General features: G+C 35.9%; 2 protein-coding genes across 2 annotated transcripts in view; one reads left to right on the top strand and one right to left on the bottom strand.

Annotated features, from left to right (window-relative positions):
- Window positions 1-24,038, bottom strand: part of LOC132545054 (ubiquitin carboxyl-terminal hydrolase 32-like) — a 71,830-nt gene that overhangs the window by 12,472 nt on the left and 35,320 nt on the right. Inside the window, exons 13-24 of the mRNA XM_060208723.1 lie at window positions 23,371-23,775; window positions 22,831-22,971; window positions 21,712-21,862; window positions 15,277-15,446; window positions 14,888-14,966; window positions 14,430-14,504; window positions 14,010-14,148; window positions 13,658-13,763; window positions 13,231-13,334; window positions 12,267-12,336; window positions 11,397-11,571; window positions 7,662-7,813 (exon numbers count right to left, since the gene is read on the bottom strand). Of these exons, the coding sequence (XP_060064706.1) occupies window positions 7,662-7,813; window positions 11,397-11,571; window positions 12,267-12,336; window positions 13,231-13,334; window positions 13,658-13,763; window positions 14,010-14,148; window positions 14,430-14,504; window positions 14,888-14,966; window positions 15,277-15,446; window positions 21,712-21,862; window positions 22,831-22,971; window positions 23,371-23,775 (1,767 nt within the window). The remainder of the gene's footprint in view (window positions 1-7,661; window positions 7,814-11,396; window positions 11,572-12,266; window positions 12,337-13,230; window positions 13,335-13,657; window positions 13,764-14,009; window positions 14,149-14,429; window positions 14,505-14,887; window positions 14,967-15,276; window positions 15,447-21,711; window positions 21,863-22,830; window positions 22,972-23,370; window positions 23,776-24,038) is intronic.
- Window positions 3,689-5,314, top strand: LOC132545028 (uncharacterized). Its single transcript, XM_060208693.1, has one exon. It carries the CDS (start codon window positions 3,689-3,691, stop codon window positions 5,312-5,314), a length of 1,626 nt encoding a protein of 541 aa, XP_060064676.1.

The raw sequence follows: 24,038 nt of genomic DNA, 5'->3' as shown, positions 1-24,038 counted from the left end.
AGCAAAGGTAAGTAAGGCCAAACCTTCAGCAGAACTATTAGGTAAGTCAGCTCAATTCTAACGTAGCAAAGGTAAGTAAGGCCAAACCTTCAGCAGAACTATTAGGTAAGTCAGCTCAATTCTTCAGGCTAACTTACAGGTAAGTCAACTCAAATCTTCAGTTTAGCCAGCTAAATCCTTTGTCTAATTCACAGGTAAGTCAACTCAAATCTTCACTTTAGCCAGCTAAATCCTTTGTCTAATTCACAGGAAAGTCAGCACAAACCGTCAAGTAAGGCAGCTCAATCCTTCTGTCTAACAGGTAACTCAACTGAATTCTTTGTCTAACTTACAGGTTAGCTAAATTTTCTCTCTAACCTACATGTAACTCAGCTAAATTCTCAGTCTAACTTACAGGTTAGTCAGCTAAATTTTCTCTCTAACCTACATGTAACTCAGCTAAATTCTCAGTCTAACTTACAGGTTAGTCAGCTAAATTTTCTCTCTAACCTACAGGTAACTCAGCTAAATCCACTGTCTAACTTACAGGTTAGCTAAATTTTCTCTCTAACCTACAGGTAACTCAGCTAAATCCTCTGTCTAACTTACAGATTGGTCAGCTAAATTTTCTCTCTAACCTACAGGTAACTCAGCTAAATCCTCTGTCTAACTTACAGGCAAGTCAGCTAAATTTTCTCTCTTACCTACAGGTAACTCAGCTAAATCCACTGTCTAACTTACAGGCAAGTCAGCTAAATTTTCTCTCTAACCTACAAATAAGGCAGCCCCATCCTTCAGTCTAACTTACAGGTTAGTCTGTACTAACCTTCAGTCAAGTTTACAGGTAAGTCAACTCAGCCCTCTGGTCATACATGAAGGAAAGCCAGCCAAATTCTTCTTCACAGTTATAATTGATTATTTGACAATCCTAGTGTTTATAAATTTTATAAATATGAAAGTTGGAGTCAAAACAATTATGCCAGAGAGGTTGAATTTGTATTACATATAAAGCCAGAACAACTAGAACATTACATGTTACATAAAGATGTCCCCGTTATTGTCACACTCCTGAAATATTATATCAGACTGATTTAAGTCAGGATACTACTCACATAATATTGACCGTAAGTCCAGGATATATCAGAAGGGGATGATTAGGTGAGGATCATATTCAATGTTGTTATGTTACTACTGTGTGAGGAGAGTGAGGGTAGAAAGCCAGATCTGTCATTTCCTGTGGTTTGGAGTAGGATTTTACTAAAGTTAACATCTGAAAATCTTATCCTTGTCTATCAAATATAGATGGTAATTATAGACAGGTGGTAATTATAGACAGGTGGTAGGTATAGACAGGTGGTAGGTATAGACAGGTGATAGTTATAGACAGGTGATAGTTATAGACAGGTGGTCAGTATAGACTGATGGTAGTTATAGACAGGTGGTAGATATAGACAGGTGGTAATTATAGACAGGTGGTAGGTATAGACAGGTGGTAGGTATAGACAGGTGATAATTATAGACAGGTGGTCAGTATAGACTGATGGTAGTTATAGACAGGTGGTAGATATAGACAGGTGATAGTTATAAACAGGTGGTAGATATAGACAGGTGATAGTTATAAACAGGTGGTAGATATACACAGGTAGTAGTTATTAACAGGTGGTAGATATACACAGGTGGTTGTTATAGACAGGAGGTAGATATAGACAGGTGGTAGTTATAGACAGGAGGTAGTTACAGACAGGTGGTAGTTATAGACAGGAGGTAGATATAGACAGGTGGTCAGTATGAAAGGTGGTAAGTATAGAGAAGTAATAGATATAGACAGGTAGTAGGTATAGACAGGTGGTAGTTATAGACAGGAGGTAGATATAGACAGGTGGTACGTATTGACAGGTGGTAAGTATAATGAGGGGGTAGATATAGACAGGTGATAGATATAGACAGGTGGTAGGTATATACAGGTAGCAGGTTTAGACAGGTGGTAGTTATTAACAGGTAGTAGGCATGAACAGGTAGTAGTTATTAACAGATAGTAGGTTTGGACAGGTAGTAGGTATGGACAGATAGGTATAAACAGGTAGTAGGTATATACAGGTAGTAGGTATGGACAGGTAGTAGTTATTAACAGATAGTAGGTATATACAGGTAGTAGGTATATACAGGTAGTAGATATAGACATGTAGTAGGTATATACAGGTAGTAGGTATGGACAGGTAGTAGTTATTAACAGGTAGTAGGTATATACAGGTAGGAGGTATATACAGGTAGTAGGTATATACAGGTAGTAGGTATGGACAGGTAGTAGTTATTAACAGGTAGTAGGTATATACAGGTAGGAGGTATATACAGGTAGTAGATATAGACATGTAGTAGATATATACAGGTAGTAGATATAGACATGTAGTAGATATAGACAGGTGGTAGATAGAGACAGGTGGTAGATAGAGACAGGTGGTAGATATAGACAGGTAGTAGGTATGGACAGGTAGGGTATGGACAGGTAGTAGATATAGACAGGTAGTAGATATAGACAGGTAGTAGGTATGGACAGGTGGTAGATATAGACAGGTACTAAGTATGGACAGGTAGTAGATATAGACAGGTAGTAGGTATGGACAGGTAGTAGTTATTAACAGGTAGTAGGTATGGACAGGTAGTAGTTATTAACAGGTAATAGAATTGGACAGGTAATAGGTTTGGACAGGTAGTAGGTATGGACAGGTAGTAGTTATTAACAGGTAATAGAATTGGACAGGTAACAGGTTTGGACAGGTAGTAGGTATGGACAGGTAATAGGTTTGGACAGGTGGTATTTATTTACAGGCTAGTTATGAGATAATTATGATTGTTATGGAAATACTTCCCCCAGCTGAAATAGTAGTGACAATTATCAAGTTGATTGGAGATCCAAACAATTATCTGCTAATAGCATTTCAAAACTGATCATACATAATCCTCCACATGTTTCTACTGTTACAGATAGAAAGGGGAAGTCAAGCTGTCAGCGTGTTTTACTGGTTATAATCTACTGCAAACCATTACTTCTTTCAATACTACTACAGACAAACACTGATATAATGTAGATACTGTTACAGAGAAGCACATTTCATACCAGTAAGATACAGGAACACACAGGATACTGTGTTAGATAAAGGAACACACTGGATACTGTGTTAGATAAAGGAACACACTGGATACTGTGTTAGATAAAGGAACACACTGGATACTGTGTTAGATACAGGAACACACTGGATACTGTGTTAGATACAGGAACACACTGTATACTGTGTTAGTACAGGAACACACTGGATTCTGTGTTAGATACAGGAACTCATTGGATACTGTGTTAGATACAGGAACACACAGGATACTGTGATAGATACAGGAACACACTGGATACTGTATTAGAAACAGGAACATACTGGATACTGTGTTAGATACAGGAACACACAGGATACTGTGTTAGATACAGGAACACACTGGATACTGTGTTAGATACAGGAACACACAGGATACTGTGTTAGATACAGGAACACACTGGATACTGTGTTAGATACAGGAACACACAGGATACTGTGTTAGATACAGGAACACACAGGATACTGTATTTAGTATAGGAGCACATCTGTGGGACAGAGACATTGTTCAGTAAAACCTGTGTTGATTTGAAAACTGTTTAAACAAACCTTATCGTCTAACAAGAGCCATGAATACTAACATTTCAGTGAATTCCTCTCTAACCAATAATATGTCTCTGGTAATGAATGCTAGCCTACAGGATAATTCTAGCTACTATTATTACGGGTCTGGGATGGCAGACTGTCACACGCTGTACTGTATACTTGTGACACGTTACAGAAATTCTGTATATCAGGCCCTTCTCACCCTGTCTTCACTACTGGGTGTCATTGGATTTGTTGGTGTCACTGGCAACAGTGTGGTTATCCTGGTGTTTGCACGTACAACATCGAAGCACACCTCCATGTACTTCATGCTGCTGTTGGCTATCATGGACCTGATGGTGTGTGTGTTCGTGATTCCCTATGTAATTGTCACTGAATGGAGAATCACTGTCCACTATGATGCAGTTTGTAAGATATTTGAGATGCTGAGGTATTTCTCTATACCAACATCTGCCATGATACTTGTGGCAATTTCCTGTGACAGATACATTCTGATCTGTACACCACCAAGTATCCGAATGAAAAAGTCCGTGTCTAAGATTGTAATTGGTATGATTCTGGTCCTTGGAGTGATGTTCAGCCTTCCCCCAATCCTGGGTATAGGTGTATATGCCACCGACTACAGTGGCAACCAGTTCTACATTGGTTACTGTGTTCCTAATGACCAGTACATCACCCCTCATCAACTTGACATCTACTGGTACGTCGTCACCGCCGCATTCAGCCTCATGATCCTCATAATCTTTACCATGTACACTCTTATCTTTGTACGACTGTACAAACAAAACAGGAAGTGGCTGCTACGTATGCCCAAGGTGCACCCTGAACGTCTACGGAGACTTGATGATGACAATCAATCAATGCTTGGGGACAGGAAGAGAAGCAATGTGTCGAATCCTTCATCATCCACCAAGGAAATCTTCAGCATATCTACCCTGAAACATGCGGTGCCTAACCAGCCAGACACCATATCTGAGGAAAATTCAAAGTCAAATGCATCACTCCAACAATGGCAGCCAACTCCAACCTTCTCCTATGCTGATCAACGTTCATCTATGGCTCCCAAAGCTTGGAAACGTTCCCAGACAGAAATGTTAAACCTTTCACACATACATAACGAGAAGAAGCGCATGTCTTTGGATGTGAACAAACTTCAAAAATCTCCGGTTGCTCAAATTAAGTCAAAACAAGGACCTTCAAAACTCATCCAGCGGACGATGCATACTGCTAACTATGTGTCCCGCAAAATGAGCAACACTCGACTGGACTACAGACTAGATACAAACAAAACACTTAAGTCTAGATGGAGTACTGTTAGAGATTCAGTCCTTAGCCGAAAAGTGTCAGTTAACTTTGTCTCTCGGTTCAGAGGAACATCAACCATTGATGCCCCAAACAGGAAATCTATGTTCCACAGTCAGAAGTCAAAACGCCCAATGCACATCAAGACAACCCAAGTTCTATTTATCGTGACCCTTGTGTACGTGATAGCTTTCCTTCCTACCTTTCTCATGTCCAATAATGTAATCCCAAACCATCGTGTAATCTACTACATGTACTTTATCAATAATGCCTCCAACCCTATCATCTATTCCTTCATGAATCAAAGGTTTAGGATGGAGGTCGCAAAGCTCTTTTGTAGAAAGTGAACACAAATACAATATGCTTGATTCTATAGCCTCAGTAACCAGACTGGTATCCGAGGGAGGTTGCAAAGCTCTTTTGTAGAAAGTGAACACAAATACAATATGTTCTCTTCTATAGCCTCAGTATAGACTTCTAAAGACTGGGGGTATCCACGAGAGGTCACAAAGCTTTTCTGTAGAAAGTGTCAACATCAATACAAAGTGTTTTCATCTGTAGCCTCAGTAACCAGACTTCTCAAGGCTAATGGTCTGGATGGGGGGGGGGGGGCACAAAGCTCTTTTGTAGAAAATATTAACATCAATACAAAGTGTTCTCATCTGTAGCCTCAGTAACCAGACTTCTCAAGGCTAATGGTCTGGATGGGGGGGGGGGGGCACAAAGCTCTTTTGTAGAAAATATTAACATCAATACAAAGTGTTCTCATCTGTAGCCTCAGTAACCAGACTTCTCAAGGCTAATGGTCTGGATAGGGGGTGGGGGGGACACAAAGCTCTTTTGTAGAAAATATTAACATCAATACAAAGTGTTCTCTTCTGTAGCCTCAGTAACCAGACTTCTCAAGGCTAATGGTCTGGATAGGGGGTGGGGGGGGACACAAAGCTCTTTTGTAGAAAATATCAACATCAATACAAAGTGTTCACTTCTATAGCCTCAGTAACCAGACTTATAAAGATAGGGTTCTGATATGGAGGTTGCAAAGCTCTTTTGTAGAAAATATCAACATCAATACAAAGTGTTCACTTCTATAGCCTCAGTAACCAGACTTATAAAGATAGGGTTCTGATAGGGTGATTGCAAAGCACTTCTAAAGCAAGTGTTCAAACACAAACAAAGTTTTCTCTTCTATAGCCTCAGTAACCAGGCTTTTAAAAAGAGGGGGTCTGTGGGGGAGGTCCCAAAATGCTTCTGAAGCAATTGTTAACACACTTATGAAATCTTCTTTCCGTGACCTCAGTAACCAGACATCTGGTCTGGGAGGGTCCTGAAGCACTTTTTTTGGAAAATGTCAAAACAAATTGAAAGTGTTGTATTCTGTAACCTCAATAGACAGACTTCTGAAGTCTAGAGAATTTGATAGACTGGATGTTTATAATGGTGAAACCCATCTTCAGTGGGTGAATAACAACGCTTCCACAAACAGACTGCAGTATGAAGACCAGTATATAACAGTTGGGAATATATTCTTTATCACCGAGATACAAATCTTTCTAGACCTCAGTCACTTGACCCCAGAACTTGACCTTGTGTGCTGTGTTATGCTTCTCAATATACGAGATGCGAGTTAAACAATAGTACAGATGTACACCCTGTTAAACCTTACTAATATCTTATATTGTTTCTTTTCAGCTATACTTATTGTAACTTTTACTGCACAATTCTCTAAATAAATGTGATGATATACACAAAACACTGGTGGTTAATTCATGTATATACAAACATCTGACTAAAAACTCTCATATTCTAAAAGGTCCACGGTCAGAGAAACAAAAATCAATAAAACACCATGTTTCACAGATTAAATCCTCACTCGGTAGGTTATCATTGTCAACACTCAACCAATGAAAAACATCCATATTTCAGCAAAAAGTTTGAAGTTGTAGTGATTTTAGTCAAGTTTGACTGTTTCAAAAACTTCACTGTCATGTTTTAATAACTAAAATAATATTTGTTATCTCCCCTTCTGCTTGATATCATTTTTTTTCCAAAAATTAAAAATAATATCCAGTAAATGTTACTGTATAATCTATGACTGTTAATACAAAGACAAAAGATTCCTGGTACTACTTGTATGAAAGAAAAAAAATGTACAAAATCTCTAGCATAGTGAGTTGTTGATGAATAATGACAGAAAACATTTACCTTCACAATAATAAACATTACCCTTTAACAACGACTGAAATGTTTACCTTGACAATGAAACAAATGTTTCCCTTGACAACAACTGGAATTTTTTCCTTGACAATGATACAAACTTTTCACTTGACAACATCTGACATTTTTCAATTGACGACAAAACAAATGTTTTTCCCCTGACAGCAACTGAAATGTTTATTTTGACAATGATAGCAATGTATTTCCTTTAACAACAACAAAATTGTTTACCTTGACAACAATAAACATTTTCTCTAATAAATTGACAACGATACAAACTTTTCACTAGACAACAACTGACATTTTTCAATTGACAATGATACAAATGCGTTTCCCTTGACAACAACATTGTGTAACTTGACAATTATATAATTTTTTTCCTTTATAATGATACAAATGTGTTTCCTTTGACAACAACTGAAATTTTCCCTTGATTACAATACAAATGTTTCCCTTGACAACAACTGAAATGTTTACCTTGACAAGTGGTCCCATGATTTCCACAAAGAGGATCTGATCAAATGGAATGTTGGCTAGCTTACTGAGCTCTCTCTTCAGGGCTCGGTACTTCTCGTCCATGTTCAATCTAAGCCCGTACTTCTTCGGGACAGATCCCTCCAGACGCATCACTGCAACACCAGGGTCAAATGTAGTACAAGCATTCAACATAACATTCACAGAATTCTAAGGGATTTATCTAGTAATCTAATCTGAAACATTTATAAGCTTTCATGCGTGGGTTATATAACACCTAAGGAAAGACACTTCCAATTTTATTATGTATTAGCGAAGGTGACACGAGACAACATTTTATTGTACTTTTTTGTCAAATAATTGTAATTTGTTAAAAAAGTGTATCTTTCAAAACATTAGATGTATATATAATTAATATGTCAAGTCTCAGTGAGAGATACAAAACTGTCATTGCCTTGCTGTTTTTTAGATATCACAATTTGCCTCTATCAAATTCTCTAATAAAATTCAAATGGCATCATCGTCTAATTACTTTCTTGAGGAGTACAGTGTGATGTTTTCATTTCAAATAAATGTTTTAAAATTAATTTCAACAAATCTAACATCATGACATAATAATACTTCACTTCATAAATACAAACATACATGTGAAGTTGATGTTTCAATCAGTATGGGTAGAGACAGGTGACTTATCTATGACCTCAAGCTATATACAACTCTCCATAGGTAGGGGTAGAGACAGGTGACTTATCTATGACCTCAAGGTGTATACAACTCTCCATAGGTAGGGGTAGAGACAGGTGACTTATCTATGACCTCAAGCTATATACAACTCTCCATAGGTAGGGGTAGAGACAGGTGACTTATCTATGACCTCAAGCTATATACAACTCTCCATAGGTAGGGGTAGAGACAGGTGACTTATCTATGACCTCAAGGTGTATACAACTCTCCATAGGTAGGGGTAGAGACAGGTGACTTATCTATGACCTCAAGCTATATACAACTCTCCATAGGTAGGGGTAGAGACAGGTGACTTATCTATGACCTCAAGGTATATACAACTCTCCATAGGTAGGGGTAGAGACAGGTGACTTATCTATGACCTCAAGCTATATACAACTCTCCATAGGTAGGGGTAGAGACAGGTGACTTATCTATGACCTCAAGGTGTATACAACTCTCCATAGGTAGGGGTAGAGACATGTGACTTATCTATGACATAAATGTGTATACAACTCTCCATAGGTAGGGGTAGAGACTGGTGACTTATCTATGACCTCAAGCTATATACAACTCTCCATAGGTAGGGGTAGAGACAGGTGACTTATCTATGACCTCAAGGTGTATACAACTCTCCATAGGTAGGGGTAGAGACTGGTGACTTATCTATGACCTCAAGGTGTATACAACTCTCCATAGTAAGGGATAAAGACAGGTGACTTATCTATGACCTCAAGCTATATACAACTCTCCATAGGTAGGGGTAGAGACAGGTGACTTATCTATGACCTCAAGCTATATACAACTCTCCAGTTAGGGGTAGAGACAGGTGACTTATCTATGACCTCAAGGTGTATACAACTCTCCATAGTAAGGGATAAAGACAGGTGACTTATCTATGACCTCAAGCTATATACAACTCTCCATAGGTAGGGGTAGAGACTGGTGACTTATCTATGACCTCAAGCTATATACAACTCTCCATAGGTAGGGGTAGAGACAGGTGACTTATCTATGACCTCAAGGTGTATACAACTCTCCATAGGTAGGGGTAGGGGTACTTATCTATGACCTCAAGGTATATACAACTCTCCATAGGTAGGGGTAGAGACAGGTTCAAGCTATATACAACTCTCCATGACCTCAAGGTATATACAACTCTCCATAGGTAGGGGTAGAGACAGGTGACTTATCTATGACCTCAAGGTTTATACAACTCTCCATAGGTAGGGGTAGAGACAGGTGACTTATCTATGACCTCAAGCTATATACAACTCTCCATAGGTAGGGGTAGAGACAGGTGACTTATCTATGACCTCAAGCTATATACAACTCTCCATAGGTAGTAGGGTAGAGACAGGTGACTTATCTATGACCTCCTCAAGCTATATACAACTCTCCATAGGTAGGGGTAGAGACAGGTGACTTATCTATGACCTCAAGCTTTATACAACTCTCCATAGGTAGGGGTAGAGACAGGTGACTTATCTATGACCTATATACAACTCTCCAAGGTATATACAACTCTCTCATAGGTAGGGGTAGAGACAGGTGACTTATACCTCTATATACACCTCAAGGGGTAGAGACAGGTGACTTATATACAACTCTCCATAGGTAGGGGTAGAGACTGGTGACTTATCTATGACCTCAAGCTATATACAACTCTCCATAGGTAGGGGTAGAGACTGGTGACTTATCTATGACCTCAAGCTATATACAACTCTCCATAGGTAGGGGTAGAGACAGGTGACTTATCTATGACCTCAAGGTGTATACAACTCTCCATAGGTAGGGGTAGAGACAGGTGACTTATCTATGACCTCAAGCTATATACAACTCTCCATAGGTAGGGGTAGAGACTGGTGACTTATCTATGACCTCAAGCTATATACAACTCTCCATAGGTAGGGGTAGAGACTTAGGTGACTTATCTATGACCTCAAGGGGTATATACAACTCTCCATAGGGGATAGGGGTAGAGACAGGTGATACTTAGAGACAGGTCTATGACCTCAAGGTATATACAACTCTCCATAGGTAGGGGTGACTAGAGACCTCAGGTGACAACTCTCCATAGGTAGGGGTCTATGACCTCAAGCTATATACAACTCTCCATAGGTAGGGGGTAGAGACAGGTGACTTATCTATGACCTCAAGCTATATACAACTCTCCATAGGTAGGGGTAGAGACAGGTGACTTATCTATGACCTCAAGCTATATACAACTCTCCATAGTAAGGGATAGAGACAGGTATCTTATCTATGACCTCAAGCTATATACAACTCTCCATAGGTAGGGGTAGAGACAGGTGACTTATCTATGACCTCAAGGTGTATACAACTCTCCATAGGTAGGGGTAGAGACTGGTGACTTATCTATGACCTCAAGGTGTATACAACTCTCCATAGTAAGGGATAAAGACAGGTGACTTATCTATGACCTCAAGCTATATACAACTCTCCATAGGTAGGGGTAGAGACAGGTGACTTATCTATGACCTCAAGCTACATACAACTCTCCATAGTAAGGGATAGATACAGGTGACTTATCTATGACCTCAAGGTGTATACAACTCTCCATAGGTAGGGGTAGAGACTGGTGACTTATCTATGACCTCAAGGTGTATACAACTCTCCATAGGTAGGGGTAGAGACAGGTGACTTATCTATGACCTCAAGCTATATACAACTCTCCATAGGTAGGGGTAGAGACAGGTGACTTATCTATGACCTCAAGGTGTATACAACTCTCCATAGGTAGGGGTAGAGACAGGTGACTTACCTATGACCTCTAGGTGTATACAACTCTCCATAGGTAGGGGTAGAGACAGGTGACTTATCTATGACCTCAAGGTGTATACAACTCTCCATAGGTAGGGGTAGAGACAGGTGACTTATCTATGACCTCAAGGTGTATACAACTCTCCATCGTTAGGGGTAGAGACAAGTACTTACCTATGACCTCTAGGTGTATACAACTCTCCATAGGTAGGGGTAGAGACAAGTACTTACCTATGACCTCTAGGTGTATACAACTCTCCATAGGTAGGGGTAGAGACAGGTAATTGAAGGGATCAAACCTCACACTGACATGGCTACACTCTTGACACCTGACCTCAGATTTCAGTTGACCGTGAAAAAAGTCAACAATGATTGATTGGTTCCTCTTCAAGTGGTTTTCCCATGCCTGTAAGCAGTATCAAATAAATAGAAACTTCACAAAAACAGTGTTATGCTACTTTGTTATTGACCCAAGGGCCATGACCCCGTTTTATCTTTCAAGTTGGCTTTACCACACAAAACCTTTTGGTAAATTTCCCTTTTATTGTCTAAGTTTGTTTTACCACACAAAACCTTTCAGTAAATTTCCTAAGTGTAAAACTGTAAATAGTTTTTAAAGAATAGAAATTAACTGAATGGCTTATGATAATTTCAGAACTAATTTGAGACACAATCATTTCAACTTGCTAACACCAGCACCACAATGTATATACAGGAACTTTTATTCCACTAGAATTGTGAAACTTATCAGCTTATGAATCAATCTTTTAAGGAGTACAAATTAATGTACACCATAAATGTACTAGAGTTAGTGCTGAGAGAAAACAACTGAGTTTCAGGTTAAAATGTGACATATTTTTTTGTTCATTTTCAAAAGCTGTTGTGACATGAAAAAGCAAATGACATTACACCTGATGAATGCAAATTCCTCAAAGACTTAAAACTCGTTGGTGCCTTGTTACTAAATTTAGGTAGAAGGAGTAATCGACACGTTATCATGATTTTCAATATCAATTTCAATTTTTCCTAAGTTTTTGAAGGTGTGATTGAATATGATTTTAAAAGGCAACACATAATTTATAATAAGAAGTGTCTCCTCACCTCCTCAGCCACTGTGTTATCTGGTCGACCGTCACTGTCCTTCAACTCAACATATGGTTTGTCATGAACCCTGTAAAACATCCCATACATGTTCATATTCAACACCATCCTAGTTCAGTCATGATTTTATCCGGACTTATTTGATAATTCACAATGGAAAAATGAAGAGAAGAAGTTTGTAGTATGTTGGGAATGGTAAGCGAAGTCAATTATCAAACTATAACAAAACATTAGATGTGTGGTCTTGATAAAGTGTACTGGGAAATATTACATGCTTCTGCACATCATCTCTGGGATGAACTGATGTAAACAATTTTACTAAGAGACAGCTAGCTTATCACCTACAGTCACAAACTGATTAAAAGACACAGAGTTGATGGAAGAACAAGAGATCCCAGAGAGAACTTGGTGCCCACAATTGTTTGATCTTTATATGTTATACAAAAGTTGAATCTTTTCCCTTCTTTCCTATTCTTTTCCCTGTTTTCACTCTTAATGATAAAAATTTGAACATTCCTATGTAGAAATAGCAATGATAATTTTTCACCTGCCAAATCCAAGATGGTTGGCTGGAAGCCATTTTGTTTTTCTGACCAGTTCCGAAATTTAACTAGCACAAGTAGAGACCAAAGGGAACATAAGTATGAAATTTGACAGAGATCCATTCAGTAACTCATAAGAAATAGGGATAACAATCTTAACTAGGTGAAATCAAAGATGGCCACCTGTCAGCCATTTTGTTTTTCTGATCAATTCCAAAATTACATGGGCACTACTAGAGACAAAGGGGATCCAATGTATGAAATTTGTGAGAGATCCATGGGGTACTTTTCAAGAAATAGCGATAACAAAAATTGTTCACGGACAGACAGACTGATGACAGATGGATAGACGAGGGACGATGGATGTAGGAAGATAAGAATTGTTCATACAAACGTAAATATTGATGTCTAGGGTTAAGTACCTGTTGAGATCTTCATGAAGGCCATCCAACAGAAAGCTGAGAAGTTCCTGAGAGTCATGTTGCTGGAAGCCGTTAAAACGAGGCGCATATTTCCCTATCGTCCACTGAAAATTATAGATCAATCCTAGGTTAAAATGAAGCCCATGTTTCTCTTATGCCCACACAATACACATTTACTGGCCTAATTGGCCTGCATCGCTCACCCTATAGCTAATGATTTTCACAATACATTTGTCAGTGACATTCAAGTCTTGAATCTCAAAAATGGGTCAAGGTAACTTTGTCATGAAAACCTGTCAGACTTCATCCCAGAAACACACATACACACATCAAATTGGATGTTTCTAGAAGGTATTATACAAACCCACGTTAACAGTAGTGTGAGTGTTACATGCATACCCAAAAGTTGAAGGCTATATATACCAACCCGAAGTTTGAGAGGAGCTATTGACTTGGCTGTCCCACTCCAGAGGTCCTTGACTAGATCACCATACCGTTGAGCAATGTGTCCTTTCATACCCAGAGGGTTTGTCCTGTCAAACAACACAAGGTCAAAGGTCAAGATAAAAACCATTTATTGTAAACAGCGAGAAATAAAAAAAATCATAAAAAATATCCACAATGAGCCAATCTGAACATGTTTTTTTCCTTGAAACCTAAGCTTTTAACAAAGAATTTCCATTGTATAACTAGTGAATCTACTTCACAGAGATGATCACATCCAATCAGGTCTCATCTACCTGTGTATTATTACTTATCTATACTGAGACAGCAAGTACCTGTTGAGTTCAAACAGGTGCAGTCCACCAATGAAGTAATGAGTAAGAGGCCAGGTGTTGGAAACACATTGAACTGCAGCATTCATAAAACATGTGTTACCAAGGTTATTCAGACCTGTGGCGCCTTTCTGGGTGGGAGCTGCAAGGGAGATAATCCACAAATAAATCTTACAATTTAATTTATATCAAGTCTCCATTCAAATTTTAACTTTATGCTCAAAAAGCTTTTTTTGGTGAAAAAATCCTGACTCTAATCCAGAAAGGAAACTTTAAACTGAGTTGTATTAATTGGATCATGTATCTTCCTTCAATTGTTGTTTATCAGTTACAAAATATGATACTGTTTAAACTTCAGTCTGTAAGAACAGCTATACAAGGCTATTATTCTGTGTGACCTTTGTTTAGGCTTTAAGAGTATACCTTGGTCTTTACGACAAGTTTTGTTCTTGGCAAGTTGTGACATTTCCTCCGGCCAAGTGAGATCTTTGTTACGAACTGAAAAACAAATAAAAGGTGGGACATGATAGTACATCTATCAAAGAAGTGAAATACTTTATTCAAAGTCAAAACACTCGACACTGTCGCCTCATCGTACAGAAAAAAATGCTTTTAAATGGTTTGATTTCATGGTTATTTTGCAAATGGCCCATGGAGCCAGCATAGTTCTTCTAACTTAAAGTCAGAAAGTGGGCTTATTACTGGAATATGAAATAGCATTAGTGAGTAATTATACTGAACAGTAATAGACATGTATAGATTGACTTAGTAAAATTGATCATTTAAACAACGTTACAGAGTCTTGAAATCATACTGTAAATATGTGATAAAGTTATTAGCCAATGAGTGAAAGAGATTTCATCACATCATCAAATACTCACTTTCTATGAGGACAAGCTGGTTTTCTTCTAAATAACATTCCTCTATCAGCATATTCTCATCGTCCAGCAGTGACATGTTCTGTTATCACACACATAACATTAATGATTGTTGTCAGGGATTCAAAAAATAATAATAAATAAATACTTATACAAGGAACACACTTTTGTCAATAGAAGGACAGATTCCATGACAGACTTACGACCTGATTATAATATCAACTGCAACAGCACAAAACCTCACTATTTTCATTTATATATCAATATATCAAAGTCTTCCAATGCTAGAAATTAGATTCAATTCAAGTTTGGACTTAATTTTATTTTTTTTTCAAGTGTTGAGAAGAAACACTCTCATTCCTCTGGACTGGGACAACCAGACATTTACTCACATCTTCTTTCTGTCCTATCTTCCAGAGGCGCATATCTTCCCTATTTAGCCTCAGTTTTGTACACAGAAACTCGTACACCTGCTGTAGAGTGTGCTGCTGACTAAACGTTGCTGAATATGCCACAAACCGACGTGGCATTGGGGGATTGTTAGCCACAAAGTTGGTCATTGCTGCAATGATAAATTCAACCATATAGACGACATTGTTAGCTGCTTAAACAATCAGTTCTCATATACATCTCATATATATCTAATCAGTTCTCATATACATCTCATATATATCTAATCAGTTCTCATATACATCTCATATATATCTAATCAGTTCTCATATACATCTCATATATATCTAATCAGTTCTCATATACATCTCATATATATCTAATCAGTTCTCATATACATCTCATATATATCTAATCAGTTCTCATATACATCTCATATATATCTAACCAGTTCTCATATACATCTCATATACATCTCATATATATCGAATCAGTTCTCATATACATCTCATATATATCGCATCAGTTCTGATAAACATCTCATATATATCTAACCAGTTCTCATATACATCTCATATATATCGAATCAGTTCTCATATACATCTCATATATATCTAATCAGTTCTCATATACATCTCATATACATCTCATATATATCTAATCAGTTCTCATATACATCTCATATATATCTAACCAGTTCTCATATACATCTCATATATATCGAATCAGTTCTCATATACATCTCATATATATCTAATCAGTTCTCATATACATCTCATATACATCTCATATATATCGAATCAGTTCTCATATACATCTCATATATATCTAACCAGTTCTCATATACATCTGATATACATCTCATATATATCTAATCAGTTCTCATATACATCTCATATATATCGCATCAGTTCTCATATACATCTCATATATATCTAATCAGTTCTCATATACATCTCATATATATCGAATCAGTTCTCATATACATCTCATATATATCTAACCAGTTCTCATATACATCTCATATACATCTCATATATATCTAATCAGTTCTCATATACATCTCATATACATCTAATCAGTTCTCATATACATCTCATATATATCTAACCAGTTCTCATATACATCTCATATATATCGAATCAGTTCTCATATACATCTCATATATATCTAATCAGTTCTCATATACATCTCATATATATCTAACCAGTTCTCATATACATCTCATATACATCTCATACTTATTTTGCAAATTGTATCTAATCAGTTCTCATATACATCTCATATATATCTAATCAGTTCTGATATACATCTCATATATATCTAATCAGTTCTGATATACATCTCATATATATCGCATCAGTTCTGATATACATCTCATATATATCTAATCAGTTCTGATATACATCTCATATATATCGAATCAGTTCTCATATACATCTCATATATATCTAATCAGTTCTGATATACATCTCATATATATCGAATCAGTTCTCATATACATCTCATATATATCTAATCAGTTCTCATATACATCTCATATATATCGCATCAGTTCTCATATACATCTCATATATATCTCATATATATCGAATCAGTTCTCATATACATCTCATATATATCTAATCAGTTCTCATATACATCTCATATATATCTCATATATATCTAATCAGTTCTCATATACATCTCATATATATCTCATATATATCGAATCAGTTCTCATATACATCTCATATATATCTAATCAGTTCTCATATACATCTCATATATATCTCATATATATCTAATCAGTTCTCATATACATCTCATATATATCTAATCAGTTCTCATATACATCTCATATACATCTCATATATATCGAATCAGTTCTCATATATATCTCATATATATCGAATCAGTTCTCATATATATCTCATATATATCTAATCAGTTCTCATATACATCTCATATATATCTCATATATATCTAATCAGTTCTCATATACATCTCATATATATCTAATCAGTTCTCATATACATCTCATATATATCTAATCAGTTCTGATATACATCTCATATATATCGAATCAGTTCTCATATACATCTCATATATATCTACCTTTTTTGTTTCTTTTTTTTCACTCCTTTTCTCAAATGACATCTTGTTATTTGGATTATCATATTACAATATTTATATATGCCCAGAAGTACAACATCACAGCATGACTCAGAATCAGGGGTTGTGCAGTTGACTTATTATGGTACAATGAAATCGCGTGTGTCTTTTATTCTACTGAACAAAAAAATAATTGACTGGGCTTATTACCAGGTAATTACAGTTTCCTGATCTTCAAAACATTCTGATTTGTGATCAGACAGAGACAACAAATCCATTATAATACAACAATACAACAGAGGTACAGACTCAACATCATCTACAGGCATAACTCAAGTTTCCTTATCATTCTACCACTGGTGAAAATATATAGAAATAGGTACTGTATAGATGGTTATATTTGCAGGGATGATACTCTCTGCAATTTTGTGGAACATACACGTGATCACAAAAATTTAAGAAATTTAAATCCAAGAAATAATGAGACATGTATTAAATATCCTTTTACATCCAGATTGTGAAATTTTAAAGCTTTAAAATATAATTTAATTGTTTTAAATAAAAACTGAAAATTTTGAGATTACCAGCTATACAGTAAATAGTTTAAATCTATGCAGAAGGAATACCATCACAATATTCTAACCAAGGATAGCAAATGTTGGTAACAAAGGCTGGAACAGAAAATTATCCTAATATCAAACAGAAAATGAAGACATGTCCAGATTTTACGAATAAGGTCATGACTTATTCGGTATCAAACCCAGTACGTCCAGTTAACAGTCTGATTCTCTTCATAGAGTCATACAAACGACATGCAGATAAACGGCAACTTTTAATACAAATGTTAAGAAGTTTCCTACAAGTCTTTTCACTTTATTATACAGCAGTTTTGTCCTCTGAGGATTTTAAAGTGATAACGGCCAAAAGAATTTGAATTCAGAAAAATCAAAATTGGCCTTAACAAATGTTGAGAAATAGAAAATGACGTGCATTAACCATTTAATATCAACAATAAAAAAGCTGTCCATATTAGAGTTGGTAAAGAGTGGTTTGAGATGACACATAACTTAAGGCTTCCTCAAAAAGTGTAGTGGCTAATATCTACTGTAAAAGACACCTTGGGTAATCATTTGTGGATCAGTGGAATTCAGGGTCAAGAGACTACAATCAAACTAGTGGTAATACTCTTACATATTCTGTAAAGTAAAATCGCCTGAACACCCTTCTGGTTATATCATTCTGGGTAAACTAGTGGTAATATACTGTCCAAATCTGTACACATTCTATACAGTAAGATGGCCTGAACACCCTTCTGGTTATATCATTCTGGGTAAACTAGTGGTAATATACTGTCCAAATCTGTACACATTCTATACAGTAAGATGGCCTGAACACCTTTTGGGGTATATTCCATTTCCCTACATGCTCATGTTAAGTATAGCTCTATAAGTAAAATATTACAGATATAAATACATACATAATACATATGTCGTAAGTTAAAATCACCAGTGATATATCTGGAACAATCATGACCTTTACAAATCTAATGGAATAGAAATGATTTTTTTATTACAGTGATTTTAATATAAAAATCTTACCCCAAACATTTTGGAAAGAAAAGATGGCTCATTGCCCTTAATAGCGATCTGATCTTCAGCAAATAAAAGCAACGAAACAACAGTTTCCATAAGTCTAAGTGTTCACAGAAATATCAATGGATTGTTTTTTTTTTCATTTTTGGGCTATGATAACATATTTTTTGTAGGATATAAATTGATTGTTTAAATGCAAGAAGAACTCTTTAGCAGGAAGTGGGAATTTTATTCTCAATCACCAAATCTGAAAGTATGAAATGTTAATGAAGAGGATAATTAGTTATAAGGAGATATAATATTGCTGTTTCTTTTCAATATGGTGGTCATAGTGCGATTTATCATAGGATATTGAAGTCTACTGTCACTGAACAGAAAACAATTCTGTTGTTAACTTGTAATCAGAGAGTAAATACTTCATCTCTTGACTGATATATCAGGGTAGGTTTTAAACTATGACTGTGAAACATTTAAACAAAGACTTTCTCCGATGGAGAAGATCTTGACTAATCACTAGGAAATAATTTCACAAGATATCATAATATTCTGGGAAATCTGTTTATATAATGTCCATTGCAAGGTATTTTGGTTCATTGGCTGTCTCATTTCTACATGTTGTTTTACAATCCTACATCCATATTTACTCTGGTTAGAAACAAATGATTAAAGGGAGCTAACTCAATCTTAATCAGTATAATTATATTTCTCACACAGTGACGCTAAATGAAAATATTTTAGAAGGAATAAAGGACAATGCTGAAGTAACGAGAATCTCCTAGTTTGTAAACCATGCTAATTTTTATCAACAATTACTTGATATAACATACAGCATCATGTGATTTGATTTTTAATTGGTAACATTTTCAGAAGTGACTAAACCAGTTTCAGTTATAATCATATAGACATGCTAAAGGACAGTGGTTATTTGGAAGATCCAGAAATTTGGTTAAACAGTACAGTAGAGTAACTATCATATTTCACTTGTATGTATGGTACTTGCCATTTTTGCAAGCTGTAAAACCAAAGAAATGACAAAATACATGAAATACTTACAGAACTGAGGCAAACTTATTGCAATAATCAAATGTGGAGTGGTGTTGTAAACAGAAAATCTTTGAAAACCAAACTTATGCCTCCTTAACATTTAAATGAACATGAAGTTGCATGAAATAGAAATGAGAAAAAACATAGGTCACAGAAACTAGAATTTATTGAAGTACAAGGTCAAAGTAGCTACAAGTATCATTTAGAAGCTTATTTATATTTACTGTATCCAGACTTATTCTATATTTATCGTATCCAGACTTATTCTATATTTACTGTACCCAGACTTATTCTATATTTATCATATCCAGACTTATTCCATATTTATATTTACTGTATCCAGACTTATTCTATATTTACTGTATCCAGACTTATTCTATATTTATCGTATCCAGACTTATTCTATATTTACTGTACCCAGACTTATTCTATATTTACTGTATCCAGACTTATTCTATATTTATCGTATCCAGACTTATTCTATATTTACTGTACCCAGACTTATTCTATATTTACTGTATCCAGACATATTCTATATTTACTGTATACAGACTTATTCTATATTTACTGTATCCAGACTTATTCTATATTTACTGTACCCAGACTTATTCTATATTTACTGTATACAGACTTATTCTATATTTATCGTATTCAGACTTATTCTATATTTACTGTACCCAGACTTATTCTATATTTACTGTATCCAGACATATTCTCTATTTATCGTACACAGACTTATTCTATATTTACTGTATACAGACTTATTCTATATTTACTGTATCCAGACTTATTCTATATTTACTGTATCCAGACTTATTCTATATTTACTGTATCCAGACTTATTCTATATTTATCGTATCCAGACTTATTCTATATTTACTGTATCCAGACTTATTCTATATTTATCGTATCAAGACTTATTCTATATTTACTGTATCAAGACTTATTCTATATTTACTGTATCCAGACTTATTTTATGTCTACTATATATCAAAGCTCATTTTAAGTATACTGTCTACAAGCTTATTCATATTTACTATGTACAAAGTTATTTAATATCCACTGTCCACAGGTTTATTTCTATCTATTGTCTACAGACTTAGCCCAATATATGATAATGCTGAGCTACAAAAATCCTGTGTGAAAGTTACATCTACCACTAATAACAACACAATATACAAATCACAGGAATCTGGCCACAAAAACAATACCAGATCACAATATTTGTGTAGATATTGTAGTAGGTTTACTTCTAGTTAAATCTTCTGTAAATACTAATCAAACAAGGTAAAAGACTTAATACTCTTTCAAAATTAAAGTGAAATTCATCAGAAATGTTGGAGAAATTTTCTGTAATAATATAACCTATTTCTTGATGAAAGACAGTATGTGTCCTGATTGATGTTGTTATGACCAGATTATGCTGTGTAACATCCAGTGTCTACAAAAGTCAATTAGAACAAAGAGATGATAAATAACCTTACTAGTAGATGTGTGTTCATCAGTTTGGATTGTTTACATACAAGTTGACTAATGGCGACAGAGTGACAATCAGGCAATAAAGCTTAACAACTTACTGTGTTGATTGTAAAATCAACTGAGGATATCTACAGAATGGCAATGTGGTGATTTAACTGAATCAATTTGTTGATAATTGACAGAGCTGACCTGGATGTTATGGCAACTAAAAAGCTAAGGCATGCTCACATAATGCCATACCACCAATGCCGGACATCATGCCAGTCAATGTGGTCATGTGGGCGGGGCGTTGACTAGGCATTTGATGGCGTTGTAATCGCACTGTTACAGGGTATAGTTCCAACTCTGGAATTCCATCATTGTTTGCCGAGGCTATCACCTGTAAAAAATGTATATCATATCTGTATATCATCTGTATTACAGCTACCTGTTTATATTACCTGTATTACATCTACCTGTTTATATTACCTGTATTACATCTACCTGTTTATATTACCTGTATTGCAGCTACCTATTTATATTACCTGTATTACAGCTACCTGTTTATATTACCTGTATTACAGCTACCTGTTTATATTACCTGTATTACATCTACCTGTTTATATTACCTGTACATAAACTTCATAACAAATGAATATTACCTGTATTATACACATTACCTTTGTATATATTACCTGTATTGCAGCTACCTATATTATTACCTATAGAATGTATATTTCATCTTAACATATATATCAAATATATAAATTAAATATACAATGTGTATATGTTACCTGTATAAATTACCTGTATGAAATATGTATTATCAGTATATATATATTTAGTGTATCAATGGTAGTTAAACAGACCATACCTACATTTGTAAATAATTACCTGTGGAGCAACTGATCACTATAAATAGTCATTACTGTACATTATATCTACACTGTATACAGAAAATCTGTAATGTCTACACAGGATAGATTTGTCATCATCTTAAAATAATTTCCTATAAGTGCTATGATCAAAATAATCACAGCTTCCTGTGAAACACAAACCCCTGAGGAGGGATCAAACCATATACCTCAGATCTTCACCTGAGAAACACAAACCCCTGAGGAGGGATCAAACCATATACCTCAGATCTTCACCTGAGAAACACAAACCCCTGAGGAGGGATCAAACTATATACCTCAGATCTTCACCTGAAGTTACATTATTTTGATGTGCTAAAGACTGACCTAATCACAATCTCATTCCAAAGGACATAACAGCATTTGTACAAAAACCGAAAAATATAGGTCAGTGGGTTTATCAACAGACATGGACTAAATGGTGGATAATTACCATAAGATTGTTTTAACTTACAGTTCTTGGAAGTGGTGTATTTGTCCCATACCATACAGACAGGGCTCGCCACACTGGCTCTGGGACTAGCTCAAAATCTTTTCCTCTCACTAACATTGTATCTCTTTTGAGACGACCCCCTTCATTAGTTAGGGATGACACCTTGAAGAAAGATTAAAATCATCACTGATCATGAAATCAATATATCATGAAATCAATATCAAAATCAAATCAAAAATATGACTTTTTTTCGCTTTTGCCAAAACTGCAACATGAACATTTTCTATTAAACATAAATGTTCTATAATTAGTAACATACACATAAAAAGAGGAGGCAAATATACAAGAGAATAAATACTTTAGGTACATATCTTAACTCAAAAAAGTCATGTTGTAATATAACTCCATCATAACCAAAGACTAAAATTTCATGGCATTGAAAGAATTGACAACATGGGAAAATATCAGCTGGTTTTTGAAAATGATCAGGTAAAATCTTGACAGTTCATTATTCTTGGCTTATTAACCACATCTGTCTAACAAGAGTCACCAAAGGCTTACCTTGGTGGTGTTGGGAGCTATTAGCTGACTATTGTCGATTGCTCCTGGTCGAGGGGGTACAGAATTACACGAATGAACATTTTTCTTGCGCAGTTTTGGAGAGGGACTAGGACTGCGATTGGCCACAACCGATTCACCAGGATTTAGACAATGCCTCAGAGGGCTGCTATACACAGAGCTCGAGTTTGAGGCCCGAGGTAAAGTGTGGTTACGAACTTGATTGGTCGCACCACCCAGTTCAGAGTTCGTTCCCTTGGTAACATTGACAACAATCACAGAATCATCATCCCAAGGAAGAGTTTTTGATTGATGCTTTCCTTTAGTAATCCTTTGGTGTACAGGTGAATCAAGGAATGATCCCTTCTCTATACCATTCTGATCCAACAAGCCATTAGCCTCGACAGCCTGTAAATCATACACAGATCATTAAAACACTGGATTATAAACTATTAAATAAGGAATGATCCCTTCTCTATACCATTCTGATCCAACAAGCCATTAGCCTCGACAGCCTGTAAATCATACACAGATCATTAAAACACTGGATTATAAACTATTAAATAAGGAATGATCCCTTCTCTATACCATTCTGATCCAACAAGCCATTAGCCTCGACAGCCTGTAAATCACACACAGATCATTAAAACACTTGGCATCAAATGGATTAT

This window comes from Ylistrum balloti, unplaced genomic scaffold (genome assembly GCF_031769215.1).
Source record: "Ylistrum balloti isolate Yb309-2 unplaced genomic scaffold, AGI_CSIRO_Ybal_v1 Utg369820, whole genome shotgun sequence".
In the NCBI taxonomy this organism is placed as follows: Eukaryota; Metazoa; Mollusca; class Bivalvia; order Pectinida; family Pectinidae; genus Ylistrum; species Ylistrum balloti.
This window is presented reverse-complemented; position numbering and strand designations above follow the sequence as displayed.

Excerpts from the sequence above, each read along its gene's own strand:
- LOC132545028 (XM_060208693.1), top strand. The coding sequence starts at position 3,689 with ATGAATACTAACATTTCAGTGAATTCCTCTCTAACCAATAATATGTCT.